The 25,479-nt window shown below is 41.6% G+C and overlaps 1 protein-coding gene across 1 annotated transcript; it reads left to right on the top strand.

The window, feature by feature from the left end:
• The first annotated feature begins 1,452 nt into the window (after positions 1–1,452).
• On the top strand, positions 1,453–24,654 carry doc2g (double C2-like domains, gamma). Its single transcript, XM_029509822.1, has 10 exons — positions 1,453–1,840; positions 2,270–2,349; positions 2,969–3,043; positions 6,274–6,383; positions 11,405–11,531; positions 11,806–11,862; positions 12,398–12,522; positions 19,807–19,888; positions 20,146–20,242; positions 24,342–24,654. Exons 1-10 carry the CDS (start codon positions 1,453–1,455, stop codon positions 24,479–24,481), a joined length of 1,281 nt encoding a protein of 426 aa, XP_029365682.1. The 3' UTR covers positions 24,482–24,654.
• Positions 24,655–25,479: the final 825 nt, after the last annotated feature.

Genomic DNA, 25,479 nt, shown 5'->3' with positions numbered 1-25,479 from the left:
AAATCTGTTAATTTACCTTAGCATCAACAACTGTTTTGGGAAAATGCAAATCATTCTGTCTTTCCAACTTCCCAGTTTTTCCTCCCTTTAATGTTACTGTAAATCTAAATCTCTGTGGCTTTTCACTCAGTTGGTCAGTTCAAGACACAAGCCAGACATTTTTCTGCATTAATTCATCAAAACGCATACATGCACACACACAAAAAAGGAAAAGATTAACTTCTGATTAAATTGTTATTTTTTATCCACAGTCACCACTTTGATGAGTCTTTCAAAGCAGCACGCGACATAATAACACAGCTAACAGACCGTATTAGTCAAAAACTGAAAGAGATCAATTGTTTCATTTGGAGAAAAATATTCTTGAAAACACAGCAGACAAACTGCAGACATAAAGGAGCAGAAGCTGCACTATTACACTGATCAGCAGCAACGTGAAGGACATATGCTATATATAGGGGGAGGGCAAGGCATGTGTATCCTCAGATGACTTGCCTCTCTATATGGTTGGTTGAATGGTTGATGATTCTCACACTGTGACAGTGCTTGCTCATAAAAGTGGTCATTTTGTCCACCAGCCTATGTTATGAATGGAGTCTTTATTGACTTTTTAATATTGTAGTTCTTTCATCCAATTCTCACTGAAATTTAAATTTAAACACCTTTAAATTGAATTGATTTTCTTTAGAAGTTTAATCTGGGCAGGCACCACTTAACACGGGGACCGTTGTTATGTCCCTGTGATCATTAGAACCAAATACATTTTTGAAATTACAAGGACAAGGCAGCACATTTGGGGGCGTTTGTCAGAGGAACCACGTCTCCACAATCTCTTAATCACTGCGAGGAAAATAGGAAATGATAGCATTTGGCTTATTTAGAGTGATGTTTTGTGACAGGTGTTACAATACATTTAGTGACAAATATGCCAAGGTTTGAGAACAGCTTCAAATATTATGATGTAAATATTTTTCTGGCAGCTTGCAGTGAGAGAGAAATGAAGGAGAGCGATAAGGGAAAGATTACAGTTAAGTCTAGTTATCATTGCATTTGAATATTTATTCTGAGCACAGACTTCGGCTGCTGACACATTGTGTGAGTCACACCTGAAGTGTAAAAAAAAATTCTGAAAATTTCTATTTTAGCCTTAGAGAAATCAGGATTGCATCAATGGATGAGATCGGGAACATATTTTTGACTTCTCCAGGAAGTTTCAGATGTGTTGTGAATTTCAACACATTGTCGGTGTTGAATTGCCTGGAATAGAATTGATCCCCGGCTGCTGTTGGAAATTCAGAGGAGCTGGAAGGACATGGCTTTGTTCTTCTAGCCTTTGAGCCCCAGCAATGAGCCCAGCTTGTAAATTCTCTGTTGCTGTCAACGCATTCTTGTCTTTCTCTCTTCTCTCTCATCCTCTCATCGACACACTGCCAGTCCCGTTCGACAGTACACATGAGCGTCTCCAAACCCCCACCGCCCGCCTCCACCACTCACCTGAACATTCCCCCCTCCTCCACATCCACCCCTTCCTCAACCGCCTCCTCCCCCTTGGCAACGCCCCACTCCACCATTCCCCCCCCTCCCTCGCCAGTCAAGATCTCTATGCAGGAGCACTTCGCCATCAATGTGTGCCCGGGCCCCATCCTCCCCATCCCACAGATCTCCGACTTCTTCCCCCGTTTCCACGACTTCCCCTGCACGCCACCGCCTCCAAGGGAGAAAAAGATCTTGAGAGAGGAAAACTTTAATGGGGAGACGGGTGGGGGATTCAAGGATGGGGAGAGGAGGGGGGACAACGACGGAGACAGGGAGGAGGTGTTTGACTCTGATGATGATGACAGTGAGTTTTTTTGTGGGATATACAAAGTTTTGTGGTTGAACAGTTGCTTGAGTATAGAGTATTTGGTTTCAGCATGTTTATTCATGTGAAAATTGCGTCAATACAGCAGAAACACCCAAAGTGAGTTTTTGCATTTTCCCCTGAAGTAGAGTAATATTGGGAGTAAGCATTTTTTAAAAATTGTTTGTCAATCCCACTTTTATGTGACACGGCGCCTGTGATGATTTATTAGACAACATTGCAATGGTGGGACTCAGCCTGCAAGTTTCTGCTCTCCTCCAAAAAGTAATCAAACAAAACAGATCAATTCGTATTTGGCAGTGTCAGGCCATCTGCTTCAAATATGACTCAGAGCTTTTGAGTTTGTATGTGTGACTGAGTGTGTCTGCCTCTCTACTGGCAGTAATTGCGGTGGTTTGTTGTTTTCAGCCTACCTGGGAACACTGGAGTTCAGCCTGCTCTTTGATCAGGAGAACAACTGTCTTCATTGTACTATTCACAAGGCAAAGGTATACAATTTCAGTCTCTCTTTCTTATAAGCAGGCCTGTGTGTGTGTGTGTGTGTGTGTGTGTGTGTGTGTGCGTAGTGCGTGAGGTTACATAATCCCCATTGACGTCCTAATGAAAACAGTTCCACCGTAATGCTTTTATGTTTGCACAAGACGTCAAACAGCTTTCTCTCAACTTCTTGATAAAGCAGCATGTTCACCACTCACCCCCACCACACCAGACGCAGCCTGTCAGTGCAAGGCAAGATCATTTTCAGACAGTACAAATGTTGCTCTATTGCAGTGGCAGACAAATTTAGCATAGCTATCATACAAGGGCACAAGCCTTGTATCACACATTGTGTCTTGATGTTAATTATGTAAATCTTGCTGAGTGGCTCCCTTAAAGACAGCACAATAGAACTGAGGACAGAAAATAGTGGCATGGAAAGAAACACCCAGAGGTGATGTGGAGATATATCTACAGCAGAGGAGCTCTGTCATATTCACTGTCTTTTCTGACTCTGTCAGTTGTGTAAAGTGTTTGAGGGCATGGTGATGTCACTGTTGAGACTATAGTACATATATGTGTGTGTCTGTGTGTGTTTGTGTGTGTGTGTGTGTGTGTGTGTGTCCACAGGGACTGAAAGCCATGGACTCCAATGGGTTGGCCGATCCATACGTCAAGCTTCATCTTCTCCCAGGAGCTAGCAAGGTCACCGCTCCAACCTTTCCTCATTGGCAGTTAATGTAACATGCTACCACACTGGGCCGTCCCAGACATGACACTTTCTAATGAGGTTCCACGTTGCATAGAACCTGCTGGTAATCTCCTGCTGGTGATCCTTTTATTGAAAACACGAGAGCATAAGAAGCATTTTGCATGGCTTTTAACCATAGAAACAAAAACTGATTGTACTTATTGCAAACAATAGCCTCCGTTGTTGATTCTTCTTGATCAGACACCATAAAAAGGTCAAAGTGCTCTTGCAGGAAATGTAACGTGGAAGCAGAGTAATTTAGTCCGTCGCAGGGAGCTTTTCGGTTGGTTACTACTCAATGTGGCTCATCCAATGCGCTGCTTTATCGAGCACAAACACGTTCCGGTCTGCTGCACCGTTCTCATCTTGTTTTCAGCTCAAGCAGCAGGCAAGATAACGCTCACCGCAACAGCAGCCCCCCCAGCTTGTACAGAATGCAACCTGTTGTCGGCCATTTTGGCTCAAGGTTGACACAAATTGAAGTTATGATAAGTGTGGGGGGTTGCTGAGCCAAGATAAGTTGAATGAGGCCGCTGTCTGAGGTCTTAGGTGTGAACAATAACAATGTCTGGGGGATGTTTGTCCTCAGTGTGCCTTCTCTCCCATTGTTATCTGTGTCCTTCACCCACTTCTCACCCCTCTCTCTGTCTCCCTCTCACGATCTGGCTGAGACCCTCTTTGACCTTGAAATATCAACAGTGTGTGGAAATAAGGGAGGCAACTGAGAGTGAGGAAAGGGGGAGGCGGGTGGGGGTGCATGGGGATGGAGAAGGGAAGGAGAGACGGATGAGGGGAGGACAGCAGCAGGTGGTTGTCATGGAAACAGGGAGGATTGTTACACAGCTCACGTCAGCAGCCAAGTGTTGATGGGGGGAGAGAGGTGGAGGAGGTGGCAGTGGCAGTGGTGGTGTGTGTCTGTGTGCGCTGGGAGTGGGAATGGGGGGCCACAGAGAAAGCGGCAATGAGTAAGTAAGTACCCATGACCCTCAGTCTGCTCGATACCAAGCAGACAGAAGGGTGGGTGGGGGGGGGCGTCCCTTGAAAAGTGAGAGCCCGCAGAACAAGAATTGAGGATGACAGACTCACACACCTACCAATGTCCACATTCAGACTGTGAGTGTGAGCGTTACAATGAATAATCCCCAGCACAAAAGCTTTCAGTTTATGTGGAGAACTGAGAACAGACGCACACGCGCCCACCGTCCCCACGCATTGTCCCCCTTTCTGACTCTGACGTCCTCCAGTGTACAGTCAGGCTGGCTGTCTTTCTGTGTCACAACACATGCTGCAACACATGCAGTGCATGATCTGTGGATATGTGGAGACACATGCTCAGGCTTTAGTCACAGTCACACTGAGATGCTCCCTTCATTCCTGCCTCCTTCTCTATCGCTGTCCTCCTCTTTCTCACTAAAACATGCAAATACGCAATAGCTTTTGGCACCTACGTGGTTTTAACTGGTATTTTCTGCCCATTCTTAATCAAGGTACAAATAAAATTCCCTCACTGGCAGACTTAGTTCACTCTTAGCCATGGGAAATCGAGAGAGAGAGAGAGAGAGAGCAGGAAATAAGTAAACAGACTCATGGACAGACAAATGGAGAGAAAGACAGGAGAGTGTGATGGACAGACGGAGGGCTAGAGATAAAATATTTTGAAACTGATGTCAATGCACTATTGTAGAGAGAAAATTGAGGCAGAGAGTGACAGAGGGGAGAAAGAAGGAGCTGCAGATTTAGACGTTTGTGGATGGTATGTGTGGTAAGATGGCTCAGAAAACCAACCCAGTTCAGTCAATAAGGAGTGATGATTGTGTGTGAATTATTGCTTGTGTTGAGTTGTGCTGGCACATACACGACTGTGCTACATCACAGTGAGTCGTGACTCTGCTGCTGCCTGAGCACAAGTCCTCCTGCACATTAATGAATCCTACAAACGACGTGAATCGAAAGCACGGATCAAGCTCTGAAGGGCCGACCCTCATGGATAAACCAAAAGTTTCCAGTGAATAGTGAATGAGAAAGAGGTATGAGGAAAAGAATAAGGAGGAAGGCTGGCACAGTGGGCGACACAACAAAGGGATGCGGGGACAAAAACAAATGAGGGGAGAGAAGATGGAAGGGAGGTTTCAGCATCTGGCCCAAGGCGTTGTAACAACAGGCTGACTCGAGCAGAAGGGGAGCGGGGGTACATTTTTGGATTTTTTTTATCAGTGAAGCTTCAGACAGGAATATGTTGGAGAATAGACTACTCACATTCTCTGCCAGCTGGAGTTTCTGATGATAAACAATGTACTTTCTGCATTCAGTACAAAAACATATGTGACCTCTACACATTGTAAAAATTCACGAAAGGGCACAGGACACAGGAGTGACACATGGGTTGGTAATTACTGTACGTGAGGAGCTGAGCGTGAAAATGCGATACCTGGGACTATTTTCAAATGTGGTGCAACACAATTTGGGTTCTGTAGTGAATATACAACCCCAACCCTGACTGTAACTTAGATACAGAAAACATTCATCTTAATAGTGCAACATTTTATTTTTTGGTATGCAGGCCAAATATCTTGAAGGGTTTACTAACATTAAAATAAATACAAAGAGAAATATGCAATAAAAACAAGATAAAGATATCCTTGAGGCAACTGTGGGAAATGAAGCAGCAAGTGACTGAAAGCTTTATTTATGGGTAGTAAAGCTGTTTGGGACTCGTGGGCATTTCCTCCTTTGGAAAGCCTCAATTTTTCACCCTTATTGTGTTGTGCACTTTAATTGGCTGCTTTGTTGTGTTACGTGTGAGGAGCAGTGCTTGTTTTGGAGGTCTGGCCAGTACTAATGCACTGCCTGTCAGGGAGGAGACAGACGGACAGGTGAGGCAGGGGAAACCTTGCGTCCTCTCACTCTCCTCTGAAAAAGTAGGCAGCAGATGTCTGTGATTTCCTGAGGGACAGAGATAAACCATGTCCTCCACTCTTTTTTTCCTCTCCTCTTTTCTCAATCTTTTACTGTCCCTCCATTTTACTTCCACTTTACTTTTTATTTATTTATTTGTGTTTTTACTTTTTATGTTTTTTATTTAGTTTTGATCTAACGAGTTTGGCGCATCAACCATCAAACAATTTTTTCTCATTCTTTTTAATTCCTCTTTCTTCTTTTCATATCTTCTGCTTTTCCTCCTCAGGCAAACAAGCTACGCACAAAAACCCTGAAGAACACGCTAAACCCTGTGTGGAACGAAACACTAGTGTACCATGGCATCACAGCAGCTGACATGACCACCAAAACACTCAGGTATGTGCTAAGCTTGCCAGCAATTAGCACTTTTCCCCAGACGATAAAGTGACCAGTTTATTTTAGCAAGCGGACCGCCAGCAGCTGTCTGAGCTTCCCAGTTGGCTTTTCCAGGTAATTCATTATTGCAGCCAAGCGATGCTAGCCAACTGTTCCACTTGCTGGTGCTGCAGTAACCGTTCAGGTGTTTGCTGTGAGGCGAGTCACCGCCCCTTCCTCCCCATTGTGCTCTCCATATGGAGTGATTGAGGTCAAGTGCCGCCATCTTGGCCCAAAAAGATTGACGCATTTTTGTCATGTGCATGTTTGTGAATGTGGGTGCTGCATACAATCTCTGTCAGTTTGCTCAGCAGATTCATAATAGGGTTGGATGGCATTGTTTATCCTGAGGAAGCAAGCACAACAATGCACCCACACAAACACACAATCCTATCTGCACTGCACACACAAGTGTAGAGAGTCAGGTGTTTACACTCTTGTGTGTCTCTCGAGGGTGAGAGTTGACGGATATGAACATGCATGGCCTCTCTGCTACACACAGAAAAAGATACACACATACACACAGGCATATATATGCAAACAACATGCATCCTTGAGCTTTTACACACGCACACATTCAGAAAAAACATTTACTGTCTCTCCCCAATTACACACACACACAGCAGCAGCTTGAGGAGAGACCCCTCACATTAGAGGAAACCACCTGACCTCTGTTCAAGGACATGGCTCACAGACACAAAGCAGCAGGGGGGCTCTGGGCAGCCAAAACAAGGAACAAGAGGGGGAGGAGGAGTATGACGACTGTCAAGCAAGAGACGGCGAGAGAAAGAGAGCAGGAGAAAAAGTGTGGATGATGTCAAGTGACAGATAGAGGGCTGAGGAAGAGGAAACTAGAGGGGCCAAAAAGAGAGAATCCAAGAGGTGTTCAAAAGATAGACTGCGTGGAGAGGGTAGCTCAGAAAGAGTAGTGAGATGGGTGTAACGATGAATGAGTTAAGTGATGGGCAGACGTATACTTAAAGGCAGCCAAAAAAACACCCTAAGGCATGAGGACAGTTAGAAATATGTGACAGAGAACAAGAGGAAGTGAATCAAGCGATGACTTAGTGTGTGGAAGTATTGAGGGAGAGCAAGCGACAGACGGAGAACCAAAGAAAAACCTGCTCCAACTCTCTCAGGGCGAGTTTAGGTGCCAACCAGATACCTCAGCCAGCAGACAGACTTTGTTCTCATTACACAAAAAGCAGTGAGATATAGAAACAGCTCTTCGGGTTGCGCCCTGCTGCATCCCTTTCCCCTGGTCCCAGCAGGGATCTGATGAGGAGATGCTGCACTTTTTGATCTTCATGATGAGCAGGAGGACTCTGCTGTTGTAAACCTGCCTAAAGGGCTGTATAGTGCAAAGTTCATTGTTAAACTGGGTCAGACCAATCAAATTCAACTTTAAAGGAGCTTTCATGTCAAAAGAAGGAATATTTATGAGCAGTGTTTTTGTTCATACATTTAAGAAGAAAGATGGAGAAAAAATTTAGAAGACTTTAGAAGACTTTTTGAGTCATTAAAATGTCTTTGGTGTCAACAACCTACCTGTAAAATGAGTTATGTAGCACACAGTGAAAGACTGGATGTGATCATTCATTTTGCCATCATTCTCCCATTGACAACAATTATATAAGCCCATCATGCTGTGGAAAAATACACCTCAACGCAAACTGTCGGTTATCAAATTACTTAGAGGAAGGTTGTCATGGCATTTATTTCTCATTCTGCATTCAACATTTCTATTCCCCTGTGTGTAGACTCTATCTCCAACACCCCTCAAGAGGTCCAATCTATTATGAAGAATGAAGGGTTAGGGTTAGCTGAGTAAACTAATGAATGCTGTCCCCAATCCAGACGTCATGGTTGGTCTCATGCAGGCTAATCCTTTAATTGGTGCAGCGGTGCTGCCTGAGGTGCTCAGGTCCTGAGTTAAAAGTAAACTGAATTATAATACAATGCAAAAATCTCTATTATGGCAAATTAGACTCTATTATTAAATCTTACAATCATAATTATGTTAAAGCATTTGAAAGAAATACCCATTTTACTTATCTCCCACGAGTCAGGTTGTTTGTTTTGAGCCACCCTCACAAGCTTCAGAAAAATATCTGACACAAAGAACCTGCAGCAAGTACATTCATCAGTATCCTTTGATGTCTGAATATGAGACAAACTTAGCTCCTCAGAAACTGGCAGTGAAACTGACACGATTTTGAGATTAGGTCTAAATTTCCCTATCAGTGGCTGCAGCCTGTCTCTGCTTTTGGGCAAATTTAAAATGATTTTGCAAGCACTGACAATAATAAGGAGCCCCAATCCTTCCCCTCATTTTAATGACACAACCCTTTCATGTGCAAAAAAACTGAGGTGAATTGCACTTGCGGTGGCAATAAAGGCTATCTTACTTTAGTTACCTTACATGAATGCACACCTTTGGGAAAATCTCATACTTATCACTTATGCTTACTTATCACTAAAATGATTATCATACTGCCAGTTAGAGGAGAAGAGATGAAGCATATTGAGGTGTTGTGATGAGAGGTAGGTGTCACAGTGATCCTGGGTGTTGAAGGACTGCAAGAATTATGTCTGTGCAGTTCTGGCTTCTCTCCTCTCAGTTTCTTCCCTCTATCTCTCCATCCCTTTGTCGGGTTTGTAATAGACTTGCACTGTCCTCGGCTGTGGGTAGACGGGGACAAATGGGAGACTTGATTTGGTCTTGGATAGAGAGCGAGGCTGAGAGTGGTTACTGGACTCCTCAGGTGTGATTTACAGTTGAGGACTGATATCAGAGAGAAAAAAATACTTTAATTAAGGGTTAGATTTGGTTTTAGTCTGGTCAAATGATGCACGGCAGTCAGTCAGTGCCCATCACTTTGGTCCAGACTGAAATAGCTCAAGAATGGATTGCCATAGAATTTTGTGTGGTCATGTATGATCCCCAGAGGAGGAGTCTAGAGGGACCCCTCTGTCTGTAAATAATACCTCACGTGGTTGCCCTAACCCTAACCCTAACCCGTACCTGCAGACGTTTTCATCATAAGATATTAGCTAAAGCTGTGGATTTTCTGAACATATGGTCTGGCATTGAGGAAAGCTGCATTTTTATTCACTTGAAATGTATTTATTGCTGGAATTTTTCGCCAAATTATTAACACGGAGTAGGATTTTAAGTGTCATGGAATTTATCTGTATAGTATTAAAATCTTAAACATTTTATCTGGCATATAACATACTGTGTCATTCTCATTGACAACATTTCAATTAATATTTGGGAACATGAAGTAATCCCAAAATATGGGTAAGCTTTTAATCACACAAATCCTTTTAACATGGAATGAAATATGGTGGGCTTATGGGAATTACCCAAGTTTTAAAAAAAAAGTTTGAATGATCCAATGATTTTTTTTTTTTTTTAACTGCCACAGTGAAGGTCATCCACGTCAGTTTTTGTTGAAACACTTCCTACTTCTGTGAAACTATTAGAGTGGTACTTTCCAAGTACAGACACCATGTGGTTGTGCTAAAACACCCTGCTAATTTAGTGTACCTCAGAAGACAGATTTTCTTAGCAGCGCCACACTAAATTTGGCACCATTGCTTGAACAGATTCCATGAGCATCTGTCTGGTTTTTAGAGGAAAGCTAAAACTGGAAAATTGTGGGAGATGCTGCAAAGAAATGGATTGGGAAGCCAATAGTTTGGATGAGAAAACTGGTGTCACATTTCATGACAACCTCCATCTCCTCACAAGCATCCTACATGTGTGAGAGAGGAGAGGATCATAAATCATGTGACAGCTGTGGTCATGAGTCAGAGCTATTCTGAAGCTTCTGCAAGAGATGCTCATCAGTTATGACTCAAAGGCTGAAACCAGCATGTCAAATGTCCAAATGTTAAAAGGACAGGAGGAGAACAGGAGGAGGTGGAAGGTCTGTGTGTGTTTGTTCGTGTAGTGGTCTGTGAAGAGCAAGCGAGAGCTTGAGGAGAGAAAGTTACGAGCAAGGAAGAAATCAAGAGGAGCAACAAACCATCTGGGAATATCTGAGCACAAAGGGAATATTGTAACAGGTGATGCGCTGTGAAGACTCTTTCATAGCTTATTGAGTATTCACCCTCCATCAAACACCACCATCAGTTAGAATAAGTGCACTGTGGAAGAAATCATTTTACAGAACTTTAGTGCTACAGCACAGGATATTCACTCAGCTGCCTCCTTTAAGATACATAATACAAAAAGGATTTTTGTTTGGTTGACACATTCAAGGTATATTTACTGGAAGGAAATTACAAGAAGAACACATTACTCCATAAAGGATTAAATTCATTAACCACTTTTGCTTTTAAATAAGCTCAGGAGACACTGGTGAACTTTGTAAATGCCTAGTTATTGAAATGCCATTTCTGTAAAAGATGTAAGATTTTCTTTTGATATAGTTCTCTGTGTCTCTTGACACAGATCAAATCAAGCAAATCAAATATGACTTAAGCTAGTGCAGTTTAATGAGGTAACAGGCTCTGAAAGCAGTTCACTTACTCAACATTTGTGAGGTTTAGATTAATGTTACACAGACATACAGGCAATGACTTCTACTGACTTTTATCATTGACTGAGTTTATCTCTTTCATCACCACCATATAATCCAGAGAGAGAGAGAGAGCTAGGACAACTGAAAGAAACTGAATGCTTATCTGTTGTGTTTCCATTATGACAAATTAGTGTGTGAACATCCAAGAACTGAGTCCCTCTTGAAATCCTTTGCAACCGAACAGCTTCTCATAATTCATCAGGCTGCTGATTGATTTTTCCTTGAATGTATTTGGCACCTTCTTCACTTGCCTCAGTCTCATGACCACAGCGAAGCAGTGGCAAGGTTCATCTGTAATCCCTTACTGACTCTCTTCTGTTCTCCAATCTATATTTATAACTTTGTGTCTGTCTGTGTGTGTGTGTGTGTGTGTTTATATTGTGTATCAAGGCTGTGTGTATGTGACATGGACAGGCTTGGACGAAATGAATTCATTGGAGAGGTGAGAGTGGCTCTGAAGAAACTGAAAGAGGGTGACAACAAACGCTACAATATGGGGCTGGAGAGAATTGCACAGGTACACACATTATACATGTTAGCGTGTGTGTGTGTGTGTGTGTGTGTGTGTGTGTGTGCGTGTGTTTGAGTGTGTGAGAATGGATGGCGCTCACACACCAAATGGCTTTCTCTGGACATATATTTCAAAATGTGACTGGCCGCTTGTGTATGCTTGCCTGCAGCATATCAGACATCCATTTCAAGTGCTACATTATACAGAGTAATAGATGTTTACCTGGAGGCTCTGTTGGATATAACCATGATCTGTCTCTCTCGCTCTCTTTTGCATTCAGAATAAAGAAACTAACAATCAAATGGTGGAGCAGGGAGCGGTTGTGGCAGAGGAGGAGGTAATTTTACCATCAGCTTTATCATTACTGATCTTATTATTACCATTTTCAACTAAAACATGTCACCTTTATGGCCAATTCATTTTCTTATCTTTTCAACAATTCCAATCTGACTTCTAATTCCACCATCACAAAGGAGATAAATAGTTTTAATTAAGGGTTTTAATCACATGTATATATGTCTGCAACATGAGCTTTAACGCATTAGTGTGAAGGGAAGCTATTCACATGGACCCAGTTTGTTAACCAGTCTGTTAGAGGCTGAAAGCTTTTGGTCTCTGATGAGGCTCAGTTTATTGTCCCAGGAGCAGACCTTTAATTACTGCCTGCCTACACAAACATGCATCCTAGATAGTACAATGTACAACAGATTTATTCGCAGTCATCACTTCAAATAATTTGGTACCTCCATTTTATTTTTGTTTTCTGAAGTGAAGTGTTTTGATAAGCTTGGCTGACCTCGCTGCATGTATCCACTGAAGACGGAGGTGGAAAGAGGTGCTGTGTCTGATATCACTGTCTACTGTGTCCCCAGCGTGGCCGTATCCTGGTGTCACTGTGCTATAACACAGAGAAGGGCTGCCTGGTGGTCGGTATCATACGTTGTGCCCATCTGGCAGCCATGGACTCCAACGGCTATTCTGACCCCTTTGTTAAAATGTAAGTTGCATCAGTTTTCATGAACTAACCGGCTATTCTACAAATTATAGTCGAACAGAACTATTCTACATTGGTAATGTGTCAGTGTCAGAAGAAGAGTCTCGTTTTGAAAGTATCATACAAATGTAGGATGTAATAACCCATTACAGTGCCAATGTAATGTGTTGGCTAATAGGGGCAGTCCGTGTTTTCTGATGTTATAATTATTAAAAAAAGATTCAGCAAGAACTGAGGTAACTCAATATTAGCTATTCTTATAAAGCAGCTGCTATGGCAAGGGATCACAGTGGAAGACCACTGGATATAAACAGTGACATTAACTAGCGCACTTAATTCACTCACGGTGGTGAATAGATTCACACAGGTGAGGTGAGAGAGCTCTGAGAAGCAAAGAAGTCAGAGCTGCAGTGTACAATCTCCTACTCAGGCTTTGCCATTTGAGCAACTGACAGGCCTGAGGGGGAGTAGCCAGATGCCCCATTCTGACACAACACCCACGAACATTCAGAGAAAAATGCACATTCACGCGTCACAAGCCAGGACCTTACTGCATTCGGGACACATTTGGGAAGTCAACAGAAGTTTGACTGACATGAAACAGCATAACAGGCAGCAAGCAGTTCTTCCACTGAACAGCCTTTTTAAACTGAAGCGTCATGATTCAGTGATAAACTCTGAGACACAAGGAGGATGTCTTATAGGCCATCCCTGAAAATGACTGCAACCCAGGACTTCATTCCATTCAGTGACTCTGATATTTCCAGATTCTGTCAGCCAGTGCAGGTCTCCTCAAAGTCAAAAACACATAACCAAGAAGAAGCAAAGTGCCCAACACTGTGCCTGGAAGGCATGGGTGATGACAGATGAAACCCACACAGCTCAATCTCCAATCTGCCTGCCGCACTTAAATACTGATATTACAAGGTGTAAGCACTCCCACACAGGACAAGCAGTCCTGTAACCAACGCCACCTCCAGCAGTGGGAGGCTTCAATGTAGAAGGAGCTCCAGGCTGTAGCGCATTTAAAGTAAGTTTTAAAGACGCTAAAGGAATATATTAAAGTATTTGGAGTGGCTTGGACAGTAACACAAAATAGTGTATTTGAAATGTAGTCGTAAGGTTGATTTTGAAATCAAGATGATGCTTTAGGGCCTTAGGGTGATGGTAAACCATGCAGGAAATGTTAACGTGACCTTAATATTCATTTTCTTTTCTTTTGTAAAGCTGCCACCTGACAGGAAATGAAAACAACTAGTCTACCTTTTTGACACACATTGCCACACTGTGCAATGCATGGCAGCTCCCTTGTGATCCTACACAGGTTCAGGAATGTCCAGACTCACATGAATGGCTTGGTGACCGACGCAGACTTTTCAGCCAAGTCTGAAGGATGGAAGTGGAAAGTAAAGCAAGAATTACTTGATTGAAAAACATTTTGAAATGACGTTGCTTTTAGTGGGTTGTACAAGAGGACAAGAACAAATCAATACACACCCACAATGGTGGGATATCGATGGTCTTCTGAATTCTATCAAGAGAGACAAAAGCAAAGAGCTGAAAGAACTTTTTTCTCTCACTCAGACACAGAGTTCTCTTCATTTGTGTTTTTCTCCTTCCTCTTTAAGGTATTGATTTGTTTTAGACGTGACATCTTGTGCTTTACTGGCCTGTTGTGATTCGCAGTGGTTTTGAACATGCTTGAAAATGCAACAAATGCCTGCAGAGTATCTATCACATTCTCCTAAAATCATTCTTTTCCCCACCAAACTTTGTTGCATTTTATTTTAATTTGTTGTGTTTGTTTTGAATCCCTGAACTGGCTCTTTTGTTTTTAGCCGCACTCCTTCAGTTTACATGATTTGTTCAAGTTCTGTGCCAATTCCTATTCCTGCCACTTTAGTGATTTGGACTTTTTGGACTTTTTTGCCAGAGTTTTTGTTTGTTCCCTTCAGTATTTTCACGTCATTGGATGGGCCACTATCATCCTCCTGCGGTCTCTACAATAGCTCTTACAAAATCAATAGTTATTTTGATTGAACTTAATAGAACAAAAGAATGGAGGTGTCAGACTGGTACAAAGATAGGACCCAAACGCCCGACAGAGACTCAGTAGCAGTTCCAACAAAGTCTTTACTTTTTCAGGCAGAGGCAAATATGAGGATCAGGCAGTTCACAAGGTCAGACATGCAAAGTTCAAAATCAGGCAATTAAAAAAATTAATAAAAAAACAGGGCGAAGGCAATCTTGAGGTAAAGACACAGTCCAAGTCCTCTATCAGAATCATCAAACTCACAGGCAGAGGTACCGACAGGGAAGAGGCAAACTCCAAGAACACCAGGAAGACACACACTAGACACACTGATAAGTCACACAACGAACTGGCAACAAACAACTGAAGACACGGCACGTATATACACGAGGGCAGGAGGCTATGGGACAAAGGTGTAACACATTAGGGTGCAGACAGGTGATCAAACAAGCAAGGGAAAAAAAAGGGAAGCAGTAAGTGCATTTACTGGACAGGAAACTACCAAAATAAAACAGGAAGTGGCCGGACAAACGTTAACATAAACTGGGCTCTCGAGACAGGCATGACAGGAGGTGAAGGCATTCCAGGCCAAGGTGGATTACATCCCAAAAGTACACTGAGCATTTTAGATGACATGGGAATTCATTTGGTTAGCAAGCTTTTTTACTTTCTTACTTTACAGTCAGTCTGGTGATGTCCTGCACTTTACACCAGCAACCCTGTAGAGGAATCTGTAATTCAAGCTGAGCTGATGCCAGCTGTTCTTTGTCCATGTTGTGACGTGCGTATTGCTTCAACTGACCAGAAGCGTTTTTCCAATCGGCCTTTTTCACTCTGTGACTCTCAATGAACCTTCAAAAGCAATATGAGTGACACAAGGTCAGAACGATCTCTGCACTAATTTGTTTTCTATTCAAAAGGACAAATTAGCATTTTTAAAGACTAAATTAGTTTGCTTCCTTGAGGAGGGGCTGCATTATTCCAGAGTTGCTTGTCACACCTTATGTAAAATTTATTATTAAAATGTATGTCTACACACACACACACACACACACACATTGGAAAAAGGCATGTGAAGGCAGAAAAAAGTGCAAAACGTGTCAGATATTTCCTGCTGACAAAGCACACTTCCACGCTTTAGATTATATGTGTGTGAAGTCATAATTCCTCTCTGCAGCAGGAATATATTTAGCTCATCTTTTTCAGTTGTCACTTATCTTCTCGATCACATTTGTTTTTATTTATACATTTCTGTTGGTGTGGTGACAGTTTTTATTATCAATGGTTCCCCTCAGCTCATTCTACCTGTCACTTCTCAGCGTTTTTGTCTCAGGGTTATTTTTGCATTTACAGGGATGCTCTTGTTCTTGCATTGTTTCTCCTGACCTGGGTTTGCAGTCAGGATGCTGTTCAGCAGCACACTTTCATGGCTCAACCAAATGAAGAGCAAATGTGACTGTGCAATCTGGTTTTCATGACTCAAATGTTCATTTTCGGAAAGGAAGCTGAAAAAATGTTGAATGTTGTGTGATGGCAAAGAAAGAAAAGATAGAATAAATAAGCAATGAAAAAAGAACAAGTCATCAGAAGAATATAAACAACTCAATAAGCAACTCAAATAATAATTACAAGCCATTTCATCTGAACACGTTCCTATAGAGGAGTTTGACATTTCAGCGAATGCTTATTCATTTTGTAGAGTTGGATGAGAAGATCAATGCCACAGTACCGTAAATGTGAAGCTACAGCCTGCAGCCAGTTAGCTTAACACAGCATCAAGACTGAAAACATAGAAAACAGCTGGTCTGGCTCAGCCCAAAGGTCACAAAACATCTCAGTGAACATTGATTTTCTCATCCATCTCAAACCATGAGAGTGAATAAGAATATTTCCTAAAATCTTGCGCTCTCTGATAATAAGGCCAAAGTGCCTTTTCAGTATATCATTTAGCATTGAAGCACCACTGCAGTGAAGGGATTGTTAAACAAACAAGAACTTAATGTAACAAGAACTTCATATTGGGATAGTTGTCCAGGTGTCTGGACTTGCCTGCTAAAGAGAGAGAGCTTCATTCCCAGTATGTACATGATCAAATCAAATCAAATCAAATCAAATCAAATCAAATCAAATCAGATTTATTTGTATAGCGCCAAATCATAACAAAGTTACATCAAGGCACTTTACATACAGAGCAGGTCTAGACCAAACTCTTTATAAATTTATTTAAAGAGACCCAACAGATCCCCCGATGAGCAAGCACTTGGCAACAGTGGCAAGGAAAAACTTCCTTTAAGAGGCAGAAACCTCGAGCAGAACAGTGGCAAGATATGCTTCTAACATCTGAAACTATTATTTTAAAGGATGTAAAGAAGAAATGGAGGGGCACATATAATAAATACAAACAAGATCAAGAAAAATAGTAACCAACATGAAAATTAGAAGTAATGTGATATAACGTCAACTCTTGGAACAAAGTCTGATTAAAATCAGCCCAAATGATAACAAGACCTTTTCCAATCCAATAATATTAAAAACACAGCTTATTTCATTATATTACTTATTCAAAATGTGTCATTCTTCATATGATATCAAAATCTGTGATACAGAGCTAAAACAGGAGAATAATATAGCACAGAAATCTACGTTTAGCTTACTTTGTTCTCCAGAGAAAAACCTACTTTTTTAGGGGACAGCTGATAATCCCCTCGTCTCGCCAGCCTCCCATGTTATGAATAATTTTTTACTTTTAATTTTACATGGTAATTTGAACATAGTTCAGCTGCTGCTGTAGAATATATTTTCATTTATGCTATCATTGTTACAAATGTTGCTGTCAAATTGTTTTTGTTACAATGAAAATGGGAATTCCCCCGTCAGAGCCAGCCTGGAGCAGTATGTAAAATGCAATTTGGCACAGCTCAAACTGAGGCGTCTCTCAGGCTTTCACCTCACCCTCTCTCATGCTGCTGGTCAAATAGCAGCTTTGTTTGGCTGCTTCTCTCAATTGATTCCTCTTTTTCATCCAGTCTACCTTTTTTCTGTGAAGACAAGGCAGGCCAGGTATTTTGGAAGATAAATCTCATGGAGAAAATGACCTTTAAAAATGCGCTAAACATTGAGTTGAGCCTGTGACTGGTGACAAGACATTTAGTAACATTTCATGAGATAAACTGATAAAACACTTTTCTTTTTTCTTTTTTCTTTTTTTTTTTACTTTTTGATCATTTTTGAGATGCTTAGATTCAATAAAAAAAAGTATGTCCTGGAAAGAGGAGAGGATCCTTTCTGTGGCTCTGTCCAGACGTGGCATTTTCATGCATCTTCATCAAATTGTCTTGTTTGTGCCTGGCTTTAAAATGCATCTCTGCATGTGTCTCAAGTGATCATCTCACTTACCTGCTTTCAGAGCAAATACGCACACGAGCATTATTCCCTGTACAGCAGATGGGTTGTCTGAAATAGTAAAATGATGTGAAGGATGTCAGTAGACTAGGCAGCCATTCATTGTGTTTCAGGATCGATTCATGCCTCGAACAGAATGTCATTAGATGTGGCCCAGATCTAACATAAATGAAGTCCGAGTTGGATCTTAAATGTGTCTCCAATACGTCTTCACTGCAGTTTCCCTCAGGTCTGCAGCATATTTTAGTATTTTTCTAAACACATTTACTTTTTGACACAATGTCTCTCCTCTGCCCCGCAAAAAGAGGCTGTAAAACACCAGATATTTTACTCACGGGTTGGTGAAGAGCAAAACAAAAGAATGAAAATTGGATGTATATTCATCCAAAAAATTTACTCCAAATGAATAATAATTATTCTCAATGTCTGCTGAATGTGTGAATAGCAAACAGTTTGGTAACACATTCACCCATAACATCTTCATCGTACGATGATACAGCTCATTACAGTGGCCAAGAAAAAAATGAATCGATGCAGGTTTAACTAACCGTCATAAAAGCAGATCAGGCACAAAATGAGACAATATCTTTGTATATTAACTTGACTGAATCTCAATCTTTCTGACTGGTGTAACCTTAAAATAAAAGATTGATCGCACTCGTGTTGAGTATTGAGCTGTCCAGCCAAATATTTCATGACGAAAGGACACTTTGGCTTACAAAAATTCATCTTGCATCCTCCGAGAACTGTTTCTTTTGTCTTCGCTACGACTGTAGAATACCAACTAAGACTGTAAATGGTGAAACACTCTGATCTTTATGCGCCTCTGCCTGGAGGAAGCGTTTGATGGCAAGCTTTGAATTTTCTATGAAAGAGAGGTGGTGATCATTTTCTATGAACTCGTCTTCCCCATCCTGTTCCTTCTCCACCTCCATCCATCACTTGCTCTGATTCCGGCTCTACGGTGACAGCCCCAAGCCCATGTCACGCATCAGCTGTCGGGCTGGGATTTGTCACCAGTGTTGGAGGGGGGAGCCTAGAAAAGTTAGATATCTTACCGCCTGAATACCTTGACTTGGAATTTATGCTGATGATGACTCTCTTTGCCCTCAAGCAATCCTTCCGTTGCCTTTTCTTCCGAGCGTGTACTCCTTCAACATTGGCATGATTATGATCTGATGTGCTCTTCTCTCTCTCTCTTGCTCTCTTTTCTTTTTCACTGCTCACTGTCCCCGCCCACGTTTGAAAGACTTCAGGGTCACAGTTATCTCAAACAAAAGATTTTGCAAACTTTCTGTCTCCCTTTTGTTTCTACTACTCAGCAAGCATTATCGTTGCAGCAGGGCAGAAGATAATGAATTCATGGATTAATTACTTTGATCTCAGAAATAATGACTGTTCTGACCCACTTTGAGAGGTGAAATGTATTTGAGGATATCTATTTAAAAACTTTGTTTTTACAGTTGTCCCTCCATAGAAATTGCTCCATTTCCTTACAGAAGTGAATCCCTGATCTATCACTGGACTGAAATCAGAAACAACACACTAAGTTTTTTTGATTAAAGCAGTGGTCCCCATTGAAGCATCATATAGTAAATATACAGTAATAAGCTATTGTGATCATTTTACTATGCTCTGATAGGCTAATTGCACATGCAAAGTGTATTCTTTTAATTGATGTTGGGGAGATTTGAGAGATGTAGCATTTTTTTACATCTAGCTCTCAGGAAAAAAAAAATTATGAGACTATTTAACAAACTATTAAAATAAATTGAAACTATTGTCCTGGTGTTAGACATATCACACACAACAGCGTAGTTCCTAATCCCTCTCCTTTATGCTCTCTTTCTCAGCATCTTACAACCAGATATGGGAAAGAAGTCTAAGTACAAGACTTCAGTGAAGAAAAAGACTCTCAATCCTGAATTCAATGAGGTAAGTGTGCCTCGTGAACAGCAAATAACCACAAGACACCAGGAGGCTTATTAATTTTGTCTGCTGAGCTCTAAATGACTTCCTCTCGTGTAGAGCAGGGTAATTGCCTTTTCAAACCATACTTTTTAAATTTGTCAACGTGTCCTGAGCATCAATCTCCACGATTCTACTGAAAAATGCACCAATCTCTTTCCTTTCAACCCTTGTGTTTATGAATCATTGATATAAATGTGCTCTTGTGTGTGCCACCTGCATAGGAGTTTTCATACGAAGTATCTCTAGACCAGCTGGCGAAGAAAACCCTGGAGATCTCTGTGTGGGACTATGACTTGGGAATGAGTAACGACTTCATAGGTAGGCTGCTAGAAAATGTGATTTGCTGAAGAAGAGTAGATGAGGGAAGCAGCATCACCATCAAAGTAGATGACTAGATACCAGAGTTTGAATGAAAGTGATGCAATAGCTGAAAACAAAAAAATCAGGGCAAATGTGGGCGGAAAGAGGAGTTTAAAAGAAGATGCAAAGAGATGAGGGGTAATTATGAGGCTTGAGAAGAGCGATTGAACGTCAAATGGAAAGGGCTTACATATTAAAAGAAGGAAGACACTTGGTCTGCATCCTCATTCTTCGGGCTCCTTGCACATCAAACTGCTGCTACTTCATCAGGCTCCTAAACAGCTCTGCTATGGCCTGCTGAGTATATCAAGGCAAAGGGAGCTTAGGGAGTGATGAGTAACCAATGGAGATGCACAGTGAGAATGGATTACCCCCCTCTGAGCCTGGAGACCTTCAGATCAAGGGGTTTTGCTTTCTAACGTGTGTGCGCAGTGCTCGTATGTGTGCGGGTTAGTGGGAGATTCCCAGTGTTCAGATAAACCCAGTGGGTTATTAGCCCTGCTGGGAGAAAAGGCCATGTCTAACATACAGCTCCAGATAACAGCCTCCCCTGACTATCATCATTGTAGGTTCGGCTACAGCAACCTCCCAGTCATGCTAATTTAAACTGGGAGAAAAATGACACAGAGACAAAGATCGGAGCAAAGGAGTTGATAAAAAGGGCGGAGAGAGCTCAAGGCCTGTGTTTGAGCGTGAGAGTGAGCGTGAGCAATAATAAGTGGGCCAATCGGCTTCACAGAGGATATAGAGGATGTCAAGCGGTAAAAGGTGAGTTGTCAGAGACACATGGAGAACAAAAAAATGGAACAATGAGATGACAAAAAGAAAAGGCAACAGCACACAAGAAAACCCAGGCAGTAAATCAAATGGATAATTTGGGGCAGCAATCAAATGCCCAAAATTTGATTTAGTGTGTTTTACATCATTAGGGAAGCATCATTCAATCTTACAGAAAGCACATATCATACAGCTGCTGAGATAAGGGTGATTGATTAGACGGCAGCACCAGGGGAATGTCGAATAAGGAACAAAACACAAATAGGAAGACAGTCAAAGAGCAATCAAATCAAATAAAAATACTACATAGAAGAGTGACTGCTAGAGACAGCAACACCATGTTGTAGACCATAAATGCTGTCTCAGTATTGGCACCAGAACTTATCTTAATAAACAAATCGGGTATTGACAATGCTGGGATTGATCCTCAGTAATTGCTTCTTCATCAATGTCATTGCAGAAATCAGCTACAATCAGATACAGCTGGATATAATTTAATTAAATTAATTTGGTCACAATAGGGTGCTCCTTCAGCTTTTAGTTGTACAGCAGTCGCTGGTCCAGAAATCTCTTCACCTAACTGCATGGTACTTTTCATGAGAACCAGACTCATTCCGCAGCCGTAGTTGTGTGGATGGAGCTGTATTTGTTTTGGGGGCAAACATCAAGTCTTAAGCCAAGTGACACAGCCTCATGTCAAATGAGTCAGCTGTGTCAAATCCCCTGCGTCAAGAGTCCCATAAAAATAATTCTCAGGTTCCTCAAGATGAATCACAATTACTATAAATTCTGTCTGACTTTCAGTCACTATAATAAAAGTTTGAAGAGGCTGCATTCAAACCTTTTCAGCATGCAGTTTTTAGTCTGTTGACAAAAATGCCATTGAGTTTAAGTCATATTTTAGTCATGTGAAGGGCTTTCAGTCAATAAAATACCTTAATAGTCTGACAAAATCTACGGTAGATTTAGTCGACTAAAATCTAAAAGGTTTAGTTTGAGTGCAATGCATTATTTGAAATGATTCTATGGGAGCTAGAAAGGAATAATGTTGAGGTTAAAGCATCAAGAACTCAAAACTCACTCTCTTTTTTTTATGGCTTTATGAGGAGAGAACAGGGAATGGCACCAACTGTATCTGAACCAGCATCTGAGGCGCTTGCTCTATCCACTGTGCCAACGGCGTCGCAAGTGTTCGACGCGAAACAAGCCTTTCCTCAGGCACATCTTAAAAGCAAGTACAAAAAATAAAACTCAAAATCAGACGCTTGCTTGTCTCTTACGAGTTTTGCTATCAATGGCCACGAAGATATTTTTTCAAGAGAATAGCTGCTGTTTAATCCCCAGGAGGAAATCGTTTGAAGCCCTGTCAACAAGAGATTTCCTCTTTTTGGCGGATGAAAATGAAAAAACACAGATTTGCTCTCTTTACAACTCATCATCTAATTTTTATTCATTGACAAAAATTTCATTTACATTTTATTTAGTTTTAGCCACTTAGTTTTCGTCATTTGTCTGCAAACATTTTGGTGAAAGTAACTCTGGTCTGCAGGGCTGGGTCCCTGGTCACATTTGAAAGTTTGGCAAAAAGCTAATATTCGGAGATGGTGCATGTTTTGAGATATTCAGACGTATTCGCAATCTTCTCCTCAAAACAACACAAAATGTGTAGGAAATAGTCCTCAGTGAAAAAATGAAAACACTTTCAGTTACAATCCCTGAAAACGTTCTGCCTACGCACATCTGGCATATTGCTGCAGTATGTGGGCATATTTGTCGAACAGTTGGTCTTGGAAAGTTGCAAAAGTTGTCAGGAGTAGACCCCTAACATGAAGGACAGTAGTGTGGAGGATGCTCTTCCGTCACCTGAAAAATGCTGCTGGATGCATGAGTCACGACAACTTGTGTACCTGTTGCTGGGGTGGATGAGAGGATTTTGTGTAAAATCAGAAGACGGAGAAGCTGCGCTGGTGTTGCTGCACATCTGCTTGAGTTTCTGCCTGGGTCACCTGCTCTGGCTCCAGTTCCTCATCGTTTTACCTTCGCCTCATAGCATGTCACCATGGCTGGCTGTTCGTTTGTCACTCGTGACCCTCAGGGTATATACTCCATCGATCTCTTTGTGGAGGTGCAGGAATGGCTGTGGGGGAAGAGGGGGCAAAGTGCCATGCGTGATTATCATATCAAAACTCAGCTTCAGACAGGTTCAAACCTGCCCTCTGTGTGAGACAGCAGAGAGAGACGGGATTCAGGCTGTGAGGATGCTCCTGTCTTCCCAGCAGCAACGTCTCAGGAAAACTCAGATGAGCTGCAGATCTACAATCTGACCTTGTTTGTTTGTGGCCATCGTTTTTAAATGTCTTGTTAGAATCCAGCATTGCCAAAATGTAAAACTTCACGCTCCGTGAACTGTGCAATCACAGCCAGGAGTACGGCTTTGTAGTAACCTCAGTGCAAACCACTGCCTTCGTCTGGCAGTCTGTCTTCCAGCCTGCCTCTCCGACAACACCTCAGCCACCTCCATCCACTTTCACCGGAGTCATTTCCTGTCTCGCTCCCTTATATTCAGCAGCCATGATCTTTCAACAAATCCTTTGCTGTCCAAGTGTCCCTCTCTCCTGTAATTCCCAAACTAGCTGCCTATATTTTATTTTCTCTCAGTTTGGAGGAATTTTGTCTTCAGTTTTTGTACATTTCCTTTGTTGTCCCCATGTCCCAAATAATCTTCACTGATGTGAATGTTAAACTACATTAATGCTAAAGCTCAATATTGCATTATTAATTTAACAAGAATACAAAATGTCCGCTTTTCATGGAAAACTAATAACAGCATGTAGTCAGTGCATGCACTTGTAGTATTCACTTGGGATTCCTTGTTGCATTTCAGGCTACTCTGAGATAAATTGCTGTCTGAAAAAAAAAGAAGTAGTAGTAGCAGATAATGTAATCTGCATTATCTGCTCTGCAGCGTATGGCTGAAAAAGTCTAAAAAGCAGTGAAGTTATGAAGCAAAAATGAATTTTTTCTTCTTCTTATCATTTCGCAACTTGGTACTTTGGCACTTTGGTATACTACTGAACTGTGGAAAAAGTAGTTAGAATAACTTCACTTTGTTCAGCTGTAACGGTCACAGCTTTTACATGAGACCTGGCACGTCAGTTCGAAAACATAATATGTAATAATATCTATTACACGCTATGTATTTCTGTCAAGTAGTTCTATGTTGACTTATTGGTAGTCTTACTTAGACCTCAGTGTTTCTCTGTTGTCTCTCTGCCTGCAGGTGGAGTGGAGCTGGGCATCAATGCAAGCGGTCAGAGACTCAGACACTGGTTTGAATGCCTCAAAAACAAAGGGAAGAAAGTGGAGTATTGGCATACGCTCACACAGCAAGGAGCCCCGAGCAGTGACAAACCGGACTAGAATGCATAACACATTCATACACCTACACCTGTACACGTGTACACACACACACACACACACACAACTGTCTGAGTAATGGTTGGAATTGGAGACCAAGTCTTGCAGTAGCGAGAGCAAAGGATAAAACATGCAATAATAATAATGTTGAAGATGAAATCCATAATAATGCCAATAATTACAGCACCAAGTATTAGTATATGAGATTAATACTAATATTAGTGATGGTAATACGGTGTAATCTGAATAAATTTTTTAAAGGTGAACCAAATTGTGACAATGTGCTCATTAAAGTGTTGACGTAACAAAACAATATTCACAAAAAATGTGCTTTTGACCTTCTTGTATTGTGGAAGTTCCTCATAATCCGTCATTGAAATCTACAGTGAATGAGGAAATTTGAGATTAATCTACTCAAAATTCATTCACTGAAAGGGGCCAACACAAAGTGCACCGTAGTGACTCATAATGTGGTATTTAGTTACAGGAGCCACGATGTTCTAACAAGTCTCTATTTTAGTGGTTGTTGGTCTGATGCAAAACAACAGTCCGTATTATAAAGCACAAAATGATCCATTTGGTGGATTTGTACCTTTACTGTTTCAGTGTTCTTGTTCTAATGTCTTTTCATTGACTTTCTGTGACAGTGGCTCTCTACGTGCGTGTCGGCGTACAGTATGTGTGTATGTGTGTGAGGGCTATGAGAATATGAGTGCCTACATCCACTGTCTGTGCAGTGCGTCTATCTGTATTCACATCAAGACTCCACATGTGTGCGTCCAACATCAGAAGCATAGATGTGTGACGAAATAGCATCAAAGGACAAGAAAGACACATACCAGAGAGAAATCCTCCGCCGCCACCACAGGCCTGGCTGGAGGACGCTGACAAAGTGTCAGTGGTGTGTGCCAGACCTTTACCGTCTCCGTCTCTCTCTCACATTGCCAGGCAGTCAGAGTAGGTTGACAAACAGAATAAGTGGTGATAAATAACCTTTGACC

The sequence above is a fragment of the Echeneis naucrates genome, chromosome 1, assembly GCF_900963305.1.
Source record: "Echeneis naucrates chromosome 1, fEcheNa1.1, whole genome shotgun sequence".
Lineage (NCBI taxonomy): Eukaryota > Metazoa > Chordata > Actinopteri > Carangiformes > Echeneidae > Echeneis > Echeneis naucrates.
The sequence above is the reverse complement of the archived record's forward strand: the minus strand, read 5'-3'. Positions and strand labels throughout refer to the sequence as shown.